This window comes from Pelophylax lessonae (genome assembly GCF_965119305.1).
Source record: "Pelophylax lessonae genome assembly, chromosome: 7".
NCBI classification, from domain to species: domain Eukaryota; kingdom Metazoa; phylum Chordata; class Amphibia; order Anura; family Ranidae; genus Pelophylax; species Pelophylax lessonae.
The window spans coordinates 66,695,721-66,716,040 of NC_138774.1; the positions used below are offsets into that span (position 1 = coordinate 66,695,721).

Below are 20,320 nucleotides of genomic sequence, written 5' to 3' on the forward strand. Positions count from 1 at the left end.
GCTGCGATGCGCTTCCGGGGCTCCTCCCCTCCCCCTCAGCCATCCGGCGCCAGGGGTCGGGCGGATACCAGTGGCGCATCGACGCCACGCTCTACACTCGGTATGCGTGACGTCTGGTGACGCCGCACGCCGAGATGTTATTTTTCCACCGGCGTCCATGTGGGGAAGCCAGTTGGCGCCATTTGCCGTTCGGCATGGATGTCCTACAGTCTCTCCCCTATCCTTATGGACGCATGCGTGACGTTGGGGGGTCGGTTGGTCGTATCTCCATCACTGCCAGCACACCACGGTGGATCTATTTATCACTCCTATGGTTCTGTTTTATCCTGGTCTATCGCACTCCTCTAACTATGCCTCATACTGTATTATTTAAAGGTACTACTTCTCTTATCCTCATTAATTCTCTCTCACCCCATTTTGATTACTTATTTTTCCACTTTTTCACGCATTTAACTTCCATCTTGGGATATTACGTCCTCACTTATGTACCTACCCCCACTCCTTTGCCCCAGTCACTTTTTCACCCACATTTCGTTGCCCATTTTACCCATGGTGCACATTTATATTTATTAATTCAAATCTTCCCCCTCTCACTCTACTCCCAGGCACTACCACAAACCCCATGATTTACCTTGCTGTCAGAGTTTGGGCTACTCCCACGTACCCTATTACCACAGCTCCTGGAAAAGACGTCCCCCAGGCACCAGTAATATTCAAACTGTATACGGATACTTTGGATACCTTTATAGCTCTGTAAGTATGAGGAGGCTTACAAACCTGCCTTACGTTTCCTTTCCTTTTCAGCCTGTTTCTTCCCCCCCCCCTCCCTCTTCTTTTTGTTCTTCACTGTACTACTGGCATATTTATTCAACGAGCTCTTATTTTGTTATAGATAATACATCTACATAATTCGCATCTGCTCCTGATGAGTGAACTTATTCACGAAACGCGTAGAGCTACTTTAGATGCTACATGATATCATCATACAATCTATTTATATGAATTCGCTACCAATATTTATTGTTTATTATGTATTTATGAATTAATTTTTCATTATGTCCCTCCTCGTTGTATTACTGAGAGCTATATGGGTCATTTTATATGTGCAATCATGTTACTCTGTGTCAATCATGTCATTCAGTATGTATTTTGTGGTATCAGTGGTTTTGATCATGTTTACCAATATTACTGTACTATTTACTATACATCTTTTATGTGAATAAATATTGTTTATCTATAAACATTATGGTTCATTATGCTATGATCTTATACACATTTTTACCAGCATATACATATCTGGATACATTTTTATTAATTTCCCTAGATTGCACCTGCGTTTTCATTTAAAGTCCCAAACTCCCTTAGAATTATTCAATTGATTTAGGGATGGAGGTATTGACCCTACCATGTCATATCCTCATTTAAAGTCCCAATTTTTGTCCCCCTGTTTGTCCCTCATCCCCTACAAAGGCCTACCCACCGCCAAACAGACGGCCGATCTTATTCTCAGAGAGGTCTTCAGGCTGCATGGGATCCCGGACGACGTGGTCTCCGACCGAGGCGTACAATTTGCCTCTAAGTTCTGGAAGAACTTTTGCCTGGCACTCGGGGTTAAAGTGAACCTGTCCTCCGCCTTCCACCCTCAGTCAAACGGGCAGACGGAGAGAACTAATCAGACCCTAGAACAGTACCTACGCTGTTTTAGCTCCCACCTGCAGGATGACTGGCTTGACCATCTCTCCACGGCTGAGTTCGCTTACAACAATGCGGAGCACAGCTCAACCAAGCACAGCCCCTTCTTTGCTAACACAGGCTCGCACCCGGTATTCATTCCCCACCTACCCATTGCCTCCACTCTCCCAGCAGTGGCCGAACGCCTAACAACCCTACAGGAGGCACAAAAGAACATTATAAACAACCTCCAGCTCGCCCAGAGCCGCTTTAAACAGGGAGCAGACAGACGCCGCAGACCCACCCCGGGCTTCCATGTGGGAGACAAGGTGTGGCTGTCCACCAGGAACCTCAGATTGAAGGTCCCCTCCAAAAAGTTGGCCCAAAAATACATGGGTCCATTCCGGATCTCTGCGCAAATTAACGAGGTCACGTTCCGGCTCGATCTTCCGGACTCCATTAGGGTGCACCCTGTTTTCCATTGCTCCCTCCTCAAGCCATACGTGGAGAACACCTTCACAGGCCGCCACTCGCCCCCTCCACCACCCGTGAGGGTACAGGGTGAAGAAGAATACGCTGTCGCAAAGATCCTCGACTCCAGGATCCACCGGGGAAGACTACAATACCTAATTGGGTGGGAGGGCTACCCTCCCGAGGATAACTCGTGGGAACCAGAAGAAAATGTCCACGCCCCCAGACTGGTAAAAGAGTTCCACCAACAGCACCCCGATAAGCCTGCCCCTGCGGTGCCCGGAGGTCACCTTGGAAGGGGGGGAGTACTGTTGGGATTCGAACCTGTGACCAGCCACATCCCAGGCGGTAGCCCTGCTTACTAGGCTACCGTCCGCTCTGAACATTCCTCCCTGAACATTCTTCCCTGAAGCCTATTATTTCAACCTTAGTCTTGCCAAGCCTTGCTCATCACCCTTGATTCCCCACACCTGGTACTTCCCTATATAAGTCCAGCCCCTTGCACTCCAGTTTGCTGATTATTGAGCCCCTGAGCCTTGATCAAGCTACTCCTCACCTGCTGCTCTTATCTACTACCACAGATCCAACGCTGACCAGGAATTGACTACCGACTACTCTTCTGCTTTGTCCCTACCTACTGAACTGTTACCTCTGTTGCCGATCCGGATTGTCTGACCACGCTTACTGCTGCCCGCCCCGACCTTTGGCTCGTCTGACTTCTCTCTGGTTATCCCTTGTCTGCTCCTCTGCCTTCGGACCGAACCTACACTCTGCCTGGCTGGGTGATCCTGAGGACCGCGTCCTGGTGTTAGCTTGCAGCGCAGTCTATCCCCACCATCTGGGGCTCTAGTGAAAACCAGCTAGCACTTAGTTTCCGCACCTCAGGTGAACCCGTGTCCTCATCAGAGTATTACGCAGTGTCCATCCGGTATCCAGCACCTACTAACTGCCTGCGGTCTTTGCCACTGGGCTCCACTGCTACCTCCGGCCAGCAGTCCTCTGACTCAGGTGAGCCTGTAGGATTGTTATAATTATACCACATGATTTGGACATTGTGTCATACGATCGTATTTCTAACAACAGGGTTAGCAAAAAAGAGACCTGGATGACTTTGTGTTGGCCTTGTTACATTTTGTACTATCCAACAATGTATTTTGTTTCGCTGGCTCTCACTACCTCCAGGTACAGGGGGTAGCCATGGGCTCATGTTGCGCTCCCTCTTATGCCAACTTGTACCTGGGGGGGTGGGAGCATCATGTTTTTTTCTAGCGATGGTCTCTTGATGTATCCTGAGCCATGTTTTAACATTGCACAGGTACATTGTTGACATTTTTATCATTTGGGATGGGGATGAAACACTCCTGTTTGAATTTTAGGCTAAGTTGAACCAAATTAATCAGAATTAACAATTTACTATGACACATCTCCTTTTTCTTCCCCCTTTTTATTTTCTCCCCCTTTTGATCTCAGGTCTCATTTCTGGAAGTTGTGGGTCCTTCCTTTTTTGTTTTTTTTTTGCACATTTTTACTCTTTCCAGCACTGGGGTAGCCTTTTTCTTGGCAGGTGTCCCCGGGTGTCCATGCTTCGTGCTCCCTTCCACGTTGGCAGTTGAAAGCGAATGGACTCGGCGTCACATAGTTTTCTGTCCTGTGGGGTGGAGACTGCGCATGTGCGCCCCTCAGATGTAGTGACTTGACACATTGGCGCAAGGTATCTTGAGCATGTGTGTTGCTATCATTCCCTTGGAATGTGTGTAAAAGCTGTTTAATATTTAAGAATACATTTCATATTTTTTTATACTTTTGGTTTGTGCCTTGTAAAGTCCCTTGGTCAATTTTCTTCTTTGTTTCCATAAAGGCATGTATGGGTGAGTTTGGGGGAAAGGGACTTGACTGACCTACACAGAGTCCTGACCTAAACCCGATAGAACACCTTTGGGATAAATCAGGTCGGAGACTGGGAGCCAGGCCTTCTCGTGCAACATCAGTGCCTGACCTCACAAATGCACTTCTGGAAGAATGGTCAAACATTCTCATAGATACAACCTTAAACCTTGTGGACAGCCTTACCAGAAGAGTTGAAGCTGTTATAGCTGCAAGGGGTGGGCCAACTCAATATTGAACCCTACAGACTAAGACTGGGATGCTATTAAAGTTAATGAGCATGTAAAGGCAGGTGTCCAAATACTTTTGGTAATATAGTGTGTGTGTATATATATATATATATATATATATATATATATATATATATATATATATATATATATATTATAGATAGTATATCTATCACAGCAGCAACATTTCAGGCATCACTGCCCTTACTCAAGCTATATATAATTGACGGAATTCATTCTCAACCCACCAAGAAAAGTTTCCTGTCTTGCAAGTTCTTTCTATTCCTTACCTTGTATTTCTGGGTATCTCATAAGTGCAAGAAGGCCATAACTTAGGGTGGTGCTTACAGTTTCTGTCCCAGCAAAGAACAGGTTCAGTATGGTCATTATCATGTTTTCCTTATTAAAATTGGGATTGTCCTTTTCCTGGAAATATGAAGAACCATAGTATTTAATCAGACTTTGTAAGTGGAGCTGCAAACCCAAAAGCAGAAATGATCATTACATGATATATTATCTAAGATACCTCCTGGGTTTACACATATGCAGGGACGGGTTGGTGCCTGGGGTCCAGGGCGTTCCTGTTCAACAGTTCAGGTGCGAATCAGGTCCGAATTTTTGCCTGAATTCGCACCTGAATAATTGGACCCAAAGACGCACTGGACCCCTTTTGAATGTTTCCTGTGGCCGATCGGTCCTGTGTGCACTGGCTCCATTGAGAGTGGGTCATACTCACCTGTCATGCAAATTGCATGCGAGGAAACCTGCATACAGTTTGCATATGTGTGAACCCAGCCTAAGGCAGTGGTTCCCAATCTCAGTCACTAGCTCCAGCTGATAAGGTTAGAAATTTTTCTTGGATAAATCAACCCCTGGCGAATGTTCATTACACAGGCAGAACGGCGGTTTGCCTATGTAAACAAGGCAGATTGCCTTTCTGTTAGTATGGAAGGAATTGATACTGTGTTCCTGCAAAGCAGAACAGATCTTTGCCTTCCACTAGTACAAGAACATTTTAAAGTACAAGCACACATTTAACCCTTTGATCTCCCCTTATGTTAACCCCTTCCCAGCCAGTGTCATTTTAGCACTGATCACTGTATTGGTGTCAGTGGTTCCCAAAAAAGTGTCAAAAGTGTCAGTTAGGTGTCTGATTTGTCTGCCAATAGATCGTCGCTCAACTGTTTAACCAACTCCTTCCCAAGCTCATTCTGACACTTCGATCCTACATGTAAAAATCCACTTTTTTTTTGCTAGAAAATTACTTAGAACCCCCAAACATTATATAAATTTTTTAGAAGAGACCCTATAGAATAAAATGGTGTGTGTTGCAATTTTGTATGTCACACGGTATTTGCGCAGCAGTTTTTCAAGCGCAATGTTTTTTTAAAAAAAAAACACATTCATAAAAAAAAAAAAAAAACAAATTAGTAAAGTTTGCCCAATTTTTTCTATAATAAGAAACATGATATTACACCAAGTAAATATATACCTAACATGTCACACTTTAAAATTGCGTCTGCCCGTGGTATGGCGGCAAACTACGGTGCCTAAAATTTTCCATAGGCAACGCTTTAAATGTCTTTACAGGTTAGCAGTCTAGAATTGCACAGTAGATCTGGTGCTAGAATTATTGCTCTCACTCTGATATTTGCAACAAAACCTCACATGTGTAGTGCGATCACTGTTTACATATGCGTGCTGGAATAACGTGTGCATTCGCATTTAGGCATAAGTACAGTGGCACTTTAAATAATTTTTTTTATTATTATTTATTTTATAAAAATGTTTTTTTTTTACTCTTTTTTTTATTATTTTTTGTAATAACTTTACTGCTATAACAAGGGATGAACAACATCCTTTGTGACAGCATGGGCCATGACAGGTCCTCTTTATGGAGAGATTTGAGTTCTATTAGACCCCAAATCTCTCCTCTGGCCCTCCATGCAGCCGATCAGACCGAGATTGGTCCAATCGGCTGCTTCTCTGGCCGCTGGTGGCCAGGTAAACAAGAGGGCAGAACTGGAAGTGACAGATGCTCGTTGCTTCCGGTTTCCAGGGTTACAGAGAGAGAGGAACAACCTCAGTTCCTCTCTGTTTGTACCAGGCAGCCATCGTCCATGGTCGCATCGCTCCCAGCCTCCGCGATCGATGGAACCGGAGAGCCCAGGAGAGGCAGTGGTGGGAGGGGGGTGGGACCTCCTTCCGTCACCCACAGAAGTGATCAAGTGGCTAATTAGCCACTCAGATCACTTCTGCCTGAAACAGAATCATTAGCTGCAAAAAATGATACCGGGATGATGCCTATAGGTACAGGCATCATCCCAGTATTACCATTGAACCCCAAGGATGTACAGGTACGTAGAGATGTACAGAACTGTTCGCAGGCGGACAGTTCCCGGCGAACTTAGCATGTTCGCGTTCGCCGCTGCGGGCGAACATATGCGATGTTCGGTCCGCCCCCCATAATACATCATTGAGGCAAACTTTGACCCTGAACTTTACAGTCAGCAGGCACATTTCCAGCCAATCAGCATACCTCCCTCCCACACCCTCCCACCTCCTATAAATAAGCAAGGGCAGCATCCATCTTAGATCATTCTGAAGCAGTGTGTGTAGTGAGAGTAGGGAGAGCTGCTGCTGCTGCTGCTGCTGTTAAGCTAGGGACAGTTAGTCAGTGTTCCTGGTCTTGCAGTGTTCTTAGTCCACTACTGCTGTAAGGACAGCACCCCAAAATCCCTTCTAAGGGCTGGTATTTGTGTAATTTTTTTTATATATATATATATATATATATATATATATATATCTAGCGTCCCCAAAAGCCCTTTTAAGGGCTGGTAATTGAGTTTTTTCTTCTTATATATATTTATATATATCTATCTAGTGTCCCCAAAAGCCCTTTTAAGGGCTGGTAATTGAGGATTTTTTTTTTATTTATATATATACATATATATATATCTAGTGTCCCCAAAAGCCCTTTTAAGGGCTGGTAAGGTAATAGAGTTTTTTTTTATATATATATCTATTGTACACTGCAGTTGCCTGCCCGCTGTGTGTGAGAGGCCACAGACCTACCACAGACTGTACTGTGTGCACACCACACTCATTTCGGGTTTCACAGGCACAGTACCTTGCATTTTAAAAAATATTTTTTTTTTCCTCTGTCATAATTGCAGTGAGTGCTGTGTCAGGTCCACAGAGTGGCACAGCATCTTGTTGCAAATTGAAAAAAAAAAATATTTTTTATTATTGCAGTTGCCTGGGCTGCCAGTGACTGTCAGGTCCACAGAGTGTACTGTGCCCACTGCAGTGCCACTGTGTGCCCACCCACCACTGATATATAAGGTGGCACAGCAGCTTGCAAAGTAAAAAAATATATATATTTTTTTTAATTGCAGTTGCCTGGGTGCCAGTGACTGCTGTCAGGTCCACAGAGAGTGTACTGTGCCACTGCCCACCCACCACTGATATATAAGGTGGCACAGCAGCTTGCAAAGTAAAAAAATATATATATATTTTTTTTAATTGCAGTTGCCTGGGTGCCAGTGACTGCTGTCAGGTCCACAGAGAGTGTACTGTGCCACTGCCCACCCACCACTGATATATAAGGTGGCACAGCAGCTTGCAAAGTAAAAAAATATATATATATTTTTAATTGCAGTTGCCTGGGTGCCAGTGACTGCTGTCAGGTCCACAGAGAGTGTACTGTGCCACTGCCCACCCACCACTGATATATAAGGTGGCACAGCAGCTTGCAAAGTAAAAAAAAATATATATATTTTTTAATTGCAGTTGCCTGGGTGCCAGTGACTGTCAGGTTCACAGAGTGTACTGTACCCACTGCCCAACACTCCTATAGGGTGGCACAGCACCTTGCACTCATAGTACAACACATTAAAAAAAAATGACAGGCAGAGGCAGGCCACCCCGCAAGGGCCGTCGTGGTCGTGGTGCTGTGATTTCCTTAGGCCCTAGAATAATGCCCAGTGTTCAGAGGCCACCACAGACCCTGAACTCAAAAAATTCTGAGGCCATAGTTGACTGGCTTACACAGGACACCCAATCGTCTACAGGTCCACAGAGAGTGTACTGTGCCACTGCCCACCCACCACTGATATATAAGGTGGCACAGCAGCTTGCAAAGTAAAAAAAAATATATATATTTTTTAATTGCAGTTGCCTGGGTGCCAGTGACTGTCAGGTTCACAGAGTGTACTGTACCCACTGCCCAACACTCCTATAGGGTGGCACAGCACCTTGCACTCATAGTACAACACATTAAAAAAAAATGACAGGCAGAGGCAGGCCACCCCGCAAGGGCCGTCGTGGTCGTGGTGCTGTGATTTCCTTAGGCCCTAGAATAATGCCCAGTGTTCAGAGGCCACCACAGACCCTGAACTCAAAAAATTCTGAGGCCATAGTTGACTGGCTTACACAGGACACCCAATCGTCTACAGCTTCCGCTCGGAACCCTAATGCACCATCCTCCTCCAGCTCAGCTTCGGGCACCTCTCAATTTACCACTCGCCAGCCCGCCGGCACCACCACCAACACTAGCACCACAGCCGCTTCACTTGATCCGTCAGAGGAGTTATTTTCACATCAGTTGGAAGAAATAAGTGATGCGCAACTATTAGTGCCAGAGGATGTAGATAACGGGGATATGTCTCAGTCAGGCAGCATTATACACATGGACGTACATTGTGATGATGATGATGATGATGTTGTACCTGCTGCTGCTTGAGTTGTCAAGTGAAGCGGCTGATGATGACGATGTGTCTGTGGATGTCACCTGGGTGCCTGTTTGAAGAGCAGAAGAAGAGGGGGAAAGTTCAGATGGGGAGACAGAGAGGAGGAGGAGACGAGTTGGAAGCAGGGGGAGGAGGTCATCGCAAGGAGCTAGTGGCGCAGTCAGACAGCATGTAGATTCGGCACCCGGGGTCAGCCAGACAGCACGCCAATCAACGCAAGCTGTTGCCACCACCAGAATGCCGTCCTTGCAAAGCTCAGCAGTGTGGCATTTTTTTTGTGTGTCTGCCTCTGATATCAGCAATGCCATTTGTAACCTGTGCCAAAAGAAACTGAGTCGTGGGAAGTCCAACACCCACCTAGGTACAACTGCTTTGCGAAGGCACATGATCTCACATCACAAACGCCTATGGGATCAACACATGAGTAAAAGCAGCACACAAACTGAAAGCCACCATCCTCCTCCTGGTCCAGCATCTTCAGCCACGTCAACCACTGCTGTCCTCCATGCCCCCTATCAACAACCCGCCCCTCCGACTCTCACCTTCAGCAGTTCCTGCTCGTCACCTGCCCACAGTCAGGTGTCTGTCAAGGAAATGTTTGAGCGTAAGAAGCCAATCTCACAGAGTCACCCCCTTGCCCGGCGTCTGACAGCTGGCTTGTCGGAACTCTTAGCCCGCCAGCTTTTACCATACAAGCTGGTGGAGTCTGAGGCCTTCAAAAAATTTGTCGCTATTGGGACACCGCAGTGGAAGGTACCCAGCCAAAATTATTTTTCACAAAAGGCAATCCCCAACCTGTACTCTATTGTGGAAAAGGAAATCATGTCACGTCTGGCACACAGTGTTGGGGCAAGGGTCCATCTGATCACTGATAGCTGGTCTGCAAAGCACGGTCAGGGCAGGTATATAACTTACACTGCGCATTGGGTAAACCTGCTGGCGGCTACCAAGCATGGAATGCGTGGCTCTGCTGCCCTAGGAGTTGGTGACACCGCCACGACTTGCAGGCAGGCCTGCTGCCACCTCCTCTACTCCTCCTACTCCATCCTCTTTGCTAAACTCCTCGGCTGAGTCCTCTTCTGCTGTTGCGTCTTGCTCCACACCAACTGCACCCCCCCAGCTCCCCAGGGGCTATTCCACATGCCGGATACGACAGTGTCACGCTGTCTTGGGGTTGACTTGCCTGAAAGCAGAGAGTCACACCGGACCAGCACTACTGTCCGCCCTGAACGCACAGGTGGATCAGTGGCTGACCCCGCACCAACTGGAGATCGGCAAAGTGGTGTGTGACAACAGGAGCAATTTGTTGGCGGCATTGAATTTGGGCAAGTTGACACATGTGCCGTGCATGGCACATGTGTTGAATCTGATTGTGCAACGTTTTGTGCAGAAGTACCCAGGCTTACAGGACGTCCTCAAGCAGGCCAGGAAGGTGTGTGGCCATTTCAGGCGTTCCTACACGGCCATGGCGCACTTTGCAGATATTCAGCGGCGAAACAACATGCCAGTGAGGCGCTTGATTTGCGACAGCCCGACACGTTGGAATTCAACACTGCTAATGTTCGACCGCCTGCTCCAACAACAAAAAGCGGTCAACGAGTATTTGTATGACCGGGGTGCTAGGACAGCCTCTGCGGAGCTGGGTATTTTTTTGCCACGTTACTGGACGCTCATGCGCAATGCCTGTAGGCTCATGCGTCCTTTTGAGGAGGTGACAAACCTAGTGAGTCGCACTGAAGGCACCATCAGCGACATCATCCCATATGTTTTTTTCCTGGAGCGTGCCCTGCGAAGAGTGCTGGATCAGGCCGTAGATGAGCGTGAAGAGGAAGAGGAAGAGTTGTGGTCACCATCACCACCACCAGAAACAGCCTTACCATCGCTTGCTGGACCTGCGGCAACACTGGAAGAGGAGTGTGAGGAAGAGGAGGAATGTGGCTTTGAGGAGGAGGAACACCAACCACAGCAGGCATCCCAGGGTGCTTGTTGTCACCTATCTGGTACCCGAGGTGTTGTACGTGGCTGGGGGGAAGAACACACCTTCAATGACATCAGTGAGGACGAGGAATTGGACATGAGTAGCTCGGCATCCAACCTTGTGCAAATGGGGTCTTTCATGCTGTCATGCCTGTTGAGGGACCCTCGTATAAAAAGGCTGAAGGAGAACGACCTGTACTGGGTGGCCACGCTACTAGACCCCCGGTATAAGCAGAAAGTCTCTGATATGTTACCCAATTACCGGCAGTCGCAAAGGATGCAGCAGCTACAAAATAAGTTGAAAAGTATGCTTTACACAGCATATAAGGGTGATGTCACAGCACAACGGGAATCCAACAGGGGAAGAGGTGAAAGTAATCCTCCTCCTACCACCACAACCACGCCGGCAAGGACAGGACGCTTTACAGACGTCTTGTTGATGGAGGACATGCGGAGCTTTTTTAGTCCTATGCATCGCCACAGCCCTTCGGGGTCCACCCTCAGAGAACGACTCGACCGACAGGTAGCAGACTACCTTGCCTTAACTGCAGATATCGACACTCTGAGGAGCGATGAACCCCTTGACTACTGGGTGTGCAGACTTGACCTGTGGCCTGAGCTATCCCAATTTGCCATTGACCTTCTGGCCTGCCCCGCTTCAAGTGTGCTGTCAGAAAGGACCTTCAGCGCAGCAGGAGGTATTGTCACTGAGAAGAGAAGTCGCCTAGGTCAAAAAAGTCTTGATTACCTCACGTTTATTAAGATGAATGAGGCATGGATCCCGAAGGGACTGACAGTGGGGGATGCATTTGACTAAAAAAGGCCTGGTGATGACTGAGATGCCTTGGGCTAAAAATGGTCCACACGCTGCTGTATTTAATCATTCTCTGCATGCCGGATGACTTACGTGACGTCTCCGCCACCAACTACGGTTCAAGCCGCAATGTTTTAGTGTACTTTCTGCCTTGAAAACCTCAATTTTTCAGGCCGCTGCAACAATACCTACTTTTTCATGCATGTGTACATGCCTAATTTTTCTGGCCTCTGGTGCTACACTGTGGCTGCAAAAAAACAAAAAACAAAAAAAAAGGCACATACATGTGTCAATTCCCCTTCGTGATCGTTACCTTGTCGTGGTGAAGGGGCTTGTGTATCACAATGAAGCGATCACCTCTAGGAGTGTGTTGGCACACCCCAGATGATAAGGTCGTTGCTTCATTGTGAACAGACCAAAAGCGATCCGCAGGATAATTTTTCATAGAAAAAACATTCATTTTCTTTCATTCTTTCTGCGGAGCTGGGTATTTTTTGGCCGCGTTACTGAATGCTCATGAACAATGGCTGTAGGCTCATGCGTCCTTTTGCGGAGGTGACAACCCTGGTGGTCAGTCGAACCCAAGGCAACATCATCGACCTCATCCCATATGCGTTTTTTCTGGAGCGCGCCCTGCGAAGAGTACTGGATCAGGCTGTAGATGAGCATAAAGAGGAAGAGTTGTGGTCCACTCCCCATCACCACCAGAAGCAGCCTTGTCGTTGTCAATTGCTGGACCTGTGGCAACGCAGAGAGAGGAGTCTGAAGAAGAGAAGTCAGAGGAGGAAGGTGGCTTTGAGGAGGTGGAATACCAGCCACAGCAGGCGTCCCAGGGGGCTTGTTCTCACCTTTCGGGGACCCTTGGTGTTGTACGTGGCTGGGTGGAGGAAGAGACCTTCAATGATGTCAGTGAGGACAAGGAACGGGACATGGCTAGCTTGGTATCCAACCTTGTGCAAATGGGGAGTTTGCGGTTGTGCAAATGGACTGACTGACTGTTGTTAAACGGGGAGTTTGGTCTGTCAGAGTTTGGTCTGTCACTGTGAAGCGGGCGTAACCCTTACACTACTTGACCGATAAAACATCATACCTGATCGTATTCACACACTGGATGTTTTAAAGCACGTTATTCCAAACAATTTAGGAATGTTAGGTGATTTATGCCCTTTATGGATCAAAACCCGACTCTGCGTCAACTACGTAATTTTCCATGGGAGTTTTGCTATGGATCCCCCTCCGGCATGCCACAGTCCAGGTGTTAGTCCCCTTGAAACAACTTTTCCATCATTATTGTGGCCAGAAAGAGTCTCTGTGTGTTTTAAAATTCGCCTGCCTATTGAAGTCTATGGCGGTTCGCCCGGTTCGCCGGTTCGCGAACATTTGCCGATGTTCGCGTTCGCCGTTCGCGAACGGCGAATTTTAGGTTCGCGACATCACTACAGGTACGTCCATTTGGGGGAAGTGGTTAAAGTAGAACTAAACAAAACCTTTTTTTTTTTTTTTATATTTTAAATAGAGTAAGAGAGGGCTATCTGTGTCCATTAGGGAGATCCTTCCAAAGCGAGGGAATACCTGGATGTCACTAGGGCTAGTGTCCCAATTGTAAGATTTCCCCACTAGGCCTGTTGTATTGACTATCCAAAATTTGGGATTTTCTTTCAATTTTACTTTTTTGAGGTATTCTTGCTACACATACCTTGCCTTATCACCATCTCATATCAAGGACCATATATTGTGAGCTGTGATGTTTGATTTTATCATCCTATATGGAACTGTCAGTATAAACTGTTTATGTACATTTCTTTTTTATCTATTTGTATAATAAAATGATATTTTATTGAAAACATTTGATAAAGTTTGTTTGGATGTTCGGTCGCCCGCATAGTCCCAATTCCCCAGGGGGATCTGTCCTTGTTCTGTCTTCACTTTTACTAAATTTGATAAGGGTAAACAGGATGTAGCCACCCTGCCTAAAGCAGGAGTGTCTAAATTTAGCTCTGCATGGCTGCAGTCAGTCAATGCCAATTTGCAGTCTGTTTCTTGCTCACCTTTCCTCTAAGTCCAGTCTGGCTGTCAGTTCCCCCTTCTGTCAGTAGGTGGCACTGTCATCTCTGGTTTTAATGTGAGATAACACAGTAGGTCTGGATCATGAATATTCATATATTTTCCCAGCCCACCACTAAGAGTTTCCTTTGCTAGTGGTGCATTATGGAAAAGGTTAAAAATATTTGGGGCTGGCTGATGCATGCTTTCTTCCCCCCAGGCTCTGGCCCGGGGAGGGTGCAGGTGATGGGGCTGCTTCTTTAGGCCTGCCTGCCTGAGGGGGGCTGGATGTAGTTAGGCCTGGAGCTGGGGCCTGGTGCTTCTGATCTTCACTGGAGGCAGGATAGAGTCCTACGGAGGTTGGTTGACTCTCCTGCAGAAGATTAGGAATCAGGGGCGGTTCACACTAGATGCTGTGCGACTTTAGAGCGAATTTGCACCGCAACAAAATCCCAACCAGTTCATGCAAACTGATTGCGAAGTGTATGTTAAGTTAATGACACCCCGCAATTAGTATGCAAAACGCGGCACGATTTGCAGAATTGGATCGCATGGGTTTAAACAGCCATGCGATCCAATTTGGATGCAGACAAAAAAAGGGTCCTGCACGAGTTTGGTCTGAATGCGATGTGAAATCAGCCATACAGTTTGTATGGCTAAATTTGCATCATACAGACATCGCATGTGATCTACACAGAAATGCAGTGTGAATCACATGTGATGTCTGCCATCGCACAAGTGTGAACCAGCCCTAAGATTGAGACCCAGAGGAGGACCCAACTGGAGGTGTCTGCAGGGCATTTACACTGGAACTTCATGTGTGGGAGCTGGGTGACTCACCTGGAGAAAAGGGATGATAATCATGATTTCGTAAGAGTTCTAGCACAGGCTCTTTTTCTGTGTTGTGCCGAGTGAAGTGATGGAGTTCTGCTGAAATCTTGAGCATCTGCATCCCTAAATTCTTTTTATGTTTTCATCTAAAAGTGGCTGGTGTTCATTTGTCTACATGTCCCACTATACCTAAGTGATCTACTCTTGAGGTAAATATCAGTCCATCCTGTCTCTGGGGATACCGCCACACTCCCAGGGGTCAGGGGTGCTACAAGGACAAATAGAGAGGGGGAATCTCCCTGACGGGGACACAGGCAACATTAAAAAGCTGTAAAGTGTTTTAATCTCTCTCCGTTCTATCCATGACTCACAAACTGTTTCTCTTTAGTTATATTATATTATATTAGTTATATTTTAAATATATCAGCCTCATTGTCTTATTTTGGTGTCTTGACTTGAGAGCTTGCTTTGAACTGTATGTACATTAGATAAACAGGTGTTGCGTTATTAAGCATACAGAAGGTCTGTATATATAGTATCTTTCCAATCAATGTACCTGCTGCTGTTTGATGAGGAAACAGTCAATAAAATCCCGGGGTGAGTTAGGATCAAATGTCTCTTGGTTCATCTTCACTCTCTCTAAGATGAAGTTGGTGAGATTGGTCAGTTGCGTGTTTATTCTCTTGTGGGGTCCTGGTATATAGTTCATGATATTTGGAAGCATGTGCTGCAACTGGATAAGTGAACAATAAGTTTTTGTCCTAGAGAACCACTGTGTATTAGTATGAATTATGCTCTGCAGTACTAGATTAAACTAGCAGGTGGAGCTGTAAGTGAAACATATAATTGCAACTCCAGTACTGGTGAGGTTCAGAGGCAGTAGAACAAGCCAGTAAGACATCACATTCAAATGAGTAATTTTACATTTAATTTACAAATGCTTTTTCAGATTCATCAATCTTCTACTGCTGATCTTCTAGTACAGCTGTTCTCAACCAAGGGTCTGTGAAACCCTAGACTAGTCCAGAGGTTGCTCGGATTCCCTTAACTTTGGGTGAGGGACATTCCATGTGGTGCCTGCAGGTCAATACTACTTGGCAGAGCCAGCAGCATGATGCCGAAAAAGATCTTTATCTGTCTGCAGGGGTGGCATTATGACCACCACCGTACAAAAGGCATACTTCTCATAGATTTTTAGGTTTTAGCAAGGGTTGAAATTCGTTTTAGCAGGGGTTCCCTAAGATCTGAAAATGATTTCAATGGTTCCTCTGCAGTAAGAAATGGTTGGTAAAAGCTGTTCTAGACCTTCCACAGAAGGCAGAATACAAACATAATAATCCAGCCACTTCTACATCCACCTTGTTGGCAACAATTTACAAACTGTAAAGGATTTTTTTTCCCTTCAGTTTATTTTACATGTGAAGCTTTAGCACCACTTACCTGTCCACAAGTGCCACTCATGTCCCTGAAGTTGGCAGCAAACAGGCTAAGGAGTTTTTGAAAACTCTCATTATTGTATTCAAACCGATCTCCAAAAACTATGGAGCAGATGATGTTAGACACACAAGGGACTAGGAGGCTTCTTGGATTAATGGACTTTCCTGCAAACATACAGTATACAATATGTGCAAAGGTGATTATGTCATAAGACAGGAAACACTATAAAGGAGGTGGAGACTAGAATTGCTTCTTAACAATGTTCACGCTTTGTATTATAAATACATTAGGCTAAACAGGTTACAACTCCAGTTCCTAAACCTGAACTTTAGAACAATGATGATGTCACTAAAAAAATTGCTTTGATCTATTATTTTTCTCTTGGCCAGAACAAGTCCGTAGATCAGCAGTCCTGCAATCACTTGTGGCAGCCTTGTTCTGAGTACATGACTCAAAGTAGTTCTGGTTTTCTTTAAAGAATCTATTAATCAGAAAAATACCTGTATATACAAGGGAAAAACTCATAAGGGAGCTGTTTTATGTGCCAAAGGATTTTACTTCTGTTTATCTAGTCCTGGGATTTACTAAGCCTTGATACACAGCCCAGCCTTGATACACAGCCCAACCTTGATTGGCAGAGAAGGAGACCTGATTTTTCTCTGCTTAAAGGATAAGTTCACTTTAAAAAAAAAACGAATGCACATTTTTTTGCAGGTAAATATATGTGCATTTACTATTTTTTCTTAGGAGGCCGGAAAGCATTGCACCCGCAATAAGCAGATCACTGATGCTATGCCAGTCTCCTGCAGAATGTCAGTGTGGACTGTCTGCCCGTACATCGTACATGGTAAGGGCAGGCAGCTGGGAGCAGCTGCAGCACTGGGAACATGTTCCACCCAGTGCTACATTTTGGTTTTGGGCTGCCCTAGGCAAGACTAAAATCGGGCACCCCCCATCTGTGCAGACCCTGGCTATGCAGGGTCTCTGGTCGACTGTGCAGACTCTCAAGTGTGAACTCTCAAGTGGCTATGCAAGGTCACTGGTGAATATGCGGGGTCTCTGATGACTATGTGGGGTCCCAGCTGCCTATGCAGGGTTTTTGGTGACTATGTAGAATCTCTGGTGACCATGAAGGGTTTATGGAAGCTATGCGGGGTCTCTGGTGGCTATGTCTGTCTCTGGAGGCTATGCAGGGTCTTTGGAGGCTATGTGGAGTCTCTGGAGGCAATGTGGGGTCTCTGGAGGAAATGTGGGGTCTCTAGAGGCTATGCAGGGTCTCTGGTGGCTATGCAGGGTCACTGGTGCCTATGCAGGGTTTTTGGTGACTATGTAGAGTCTCTGGTGACTTTGAAGGGTCTCTGGAGGCAATGTGGGGTCTCTGGAGGCAATGTGGGGTCTCTGGAGGCAATGCGGGGTCTCTGGAGGCAATGTGGGGTCTCTGGAGGCAATGCAGGGTCACTGGTGGCTATGCAGGCTCACTGGTGGCTGTGTGGCAGTAAATTTGCTATAGGGTGGTCATGAACCGGATAATAACTGCCAACATCAGTGCCAGTTTACACAATACCAACCCTCAGCCTTGGTGTCAGTAGCAGCAATAATAACCCCCAGCATCAGTGCCAGTTTCGGCAAAAATAATTTCCAGCAATGGTGCCAGCTTTGGATTTGATTTTCATCATAATGGTCGTCATTTGACGAAAATGTTCTATACTTTGCGTCTCGTTTTCATCAGTTGAAAAATGCCAGTGACCAAAACGGTGACGAAAACGTTTTCGTTGACGAAATTATCACTGCTGTAAACTCAATTGGCTGTAATGTCATTGCACAAATTACCTGAATATATTACCAACATTAAATATCAGGGAAAAATATAAGAAAAGCCTTTTTCTTAATTGTTTAGTTTTCAGCAGCTTAGTAGATGTTCCTTACTTATGCGTATGCAGTGGTGCAATACATGTTCAAACTTTAGTGTGCTACTATTACATGCTCTGGATGGAATTGTGTTGCCGATATAGAAATGGCCAGAAGAGGAGTGTTAATTTTGATGATGTCAATTTTTTATTTCGTTTTAGTTATAGTCTTATGACTAAAATGCCATTTTAGTTTTAGTCGTAATTTAGTCATCTGAATTGTTTTAGTTTTAGTCGTATTTTAGTCGACTAAAATTGTGTTAATTTAGTTGACAAAAACATTTTAGTCGGTTTTAGTCTACGAAATTAACACTGGTCCAGAAGATATGCCAAGGTCGCCAACAGCCGGGCAAAGCAGTACAAGGTCAGCAGGCAGATCAGATACGGTAAGCAAGCCAAGGTCGAAGTAGTAGGTAACAGAGCTGGAGCATGAGCAGAGGCAAAGTCCAAAGGCAAGCTGGGTCATACACAGGTAAGCAGAAATGACAGATCAGGTCTCAGGAACACAGGAATGAGCTGAAGACCATTCAGCAACTGCTCACAGTAGTAGAGCAGTTTAAATATGCCTGTCATGTCTCCATCATTATATTGTCATGTTATTCTTATGAGAGTTTTCACAATGTGTAATTTACTGTGTAACCTACTGTTCATGTTGTACCAGCGCCATCTAGTGGCCATTCACATATTACATATTGGAACAATTTTTGTCCCAGCCCAGCTACCATAGCTTTCACCTATGAACTTTGGTGACATCATCTTCCCTCCATATCTTGTTTTCTACAGGAAATTCAGCTAGAGGAAACACAGCTAGTTGCATCCTCCCTCATCTTAGTTTATGGCGGCATCGCTGGTGTGTATACTCTTATGGATGCTTAACATTATCATCCTGTATCTATGTCTTGTGTAACTTACATCTTGTGCACATTTCTTGTATTTGCATTGCTATGTACAGTAATGTCTTATATGCATTGCCACATGTCAGTATACATTAGTAAGTGTATTCTCTTTTCTGTTCCACAGTTTTACCACTCTAATTTCACGTATTTCCTTGCAATAAAAGTTGAAGTTGGACCTTGCTCCTTTGTCAATGCATTGAAGGAAATCAGGGTTATACTGCCTGTCAATCTATGTACCCTCACACATAGGGAGGACAGAACAGTAAAACAGCGACCTCCTAACAAGCTAGAGACACAGTGAAGCTGCAGATTCTGCACAAGCTGATGCAAGACGCTGTGACCTCTCACAAGCTGCAGTGAAACAGCAACCGAGTACAGGTTGGACCACGTGATACTGAACCCCACACAGTGCAAGTGTGCAAACCTGCTACCATGTCAACAAGCAAGTCTGATCCATTGGAGACAAGGTCCCACACCTCAGCCAGTTCCAGAAGCTCAAAGAGGTCAGTGAGCAGCTCCACTATTGCCATTGCCCGCGCAAAGGCTGAAGCCGCCAAAATGCGAGCAGCATTTGCTGAACAAGAGAGACAATTGAAAGTAGAGAAAGCACGCATGGAAGCAGCCCTAGCTGAACAACAGGCAACATTGGAAAAGCTAGAAGTGGAGAAGGAAGCTGCGGCCGCTATCGCAGAAGCAGAAGCTTTAGAAGAAGCAGCAAACTCCACAAGTGATAGACTCAGCAACATGCTTGGGCCTGAACCTGGCCATCCTGATAACATGAAACGCACTACAGACTACATACTGCAGCACTCTAAGTCAGGTGACAGTCTGCATTTAGGACCAGGAGCAGAGTCAACCCCTGCTAAAGAGCAGCAGAATCCTGACACACGGCAAACAACTTCTGCTGACCATTCTCCTCATGTTAAGCAAGAGAGCAGTTTTGCATACCATCATCCCTCAGTGCAACCTGAAGTAGATGGTGACTATTACAACAACAAGTTGACACCAAAAAGCTATACCAGCCCGCCGGGACCTTTACACCACAGCTTATCTCCAGGTCCATCAAGCATAAATGAAGGTATGTCAGACTTCCTTAAATTCTTTGCCCGACGTGAGCTAATAACCAAGGGGCTCTCCAAGTTTAATGACAGACCTGAAGGCTATAGATCATGGCGATCATCATTCAAGAATACGATCAGAGATCTAGATCTGTCTGCAAGTGAAGAAGTTGATCTTCTAGTCAAGTGGCTAGGAAATGAGTCAGCAGAACATGCAAAGCGGATTAGAGACATTAACATTAACTATCCATTTAGAGGGCTGAACGCCATATGGGAGAGACTTGAAGAGTGTTATGGCTCACCAGAAGTAATAGAGAACGCACTATTCCAAAGAATTCAAGATTTTCCCA

General features: G+C 45.7%; 1 protein-coding gene across 1 annotated transcript in view; it reads right to left on the reverse strand.

Moving 5' to 3' along the window:
• LOC309560466 (cytochrome P450 2A13-like) overlaps positions 1-20,320 on the reverse strand; it is a 98,933-nt gene that overhangs the window by 28,501 nt on the left and 50,112 nt on the right. Inside the window, exons 13-15 of the mRNA XM_082264099.1 lie at positions 16,113-16,273; positions 15,229-15,405; positions 4,547-4,682 (exon numbers count right to left, since the gene is read on the reverse strand). Coding sequence (XP_082120225.1) covers positions 4,547-4,682; positions 15,229-15,405; positions 16,113-16,273 — 474 coding nt within the window. The remainder of the gene's footprint in view (positions 1-4,546; positions 4,683-15,228; positions 15,406-16,112; positions 16,274-20,320) is intronic.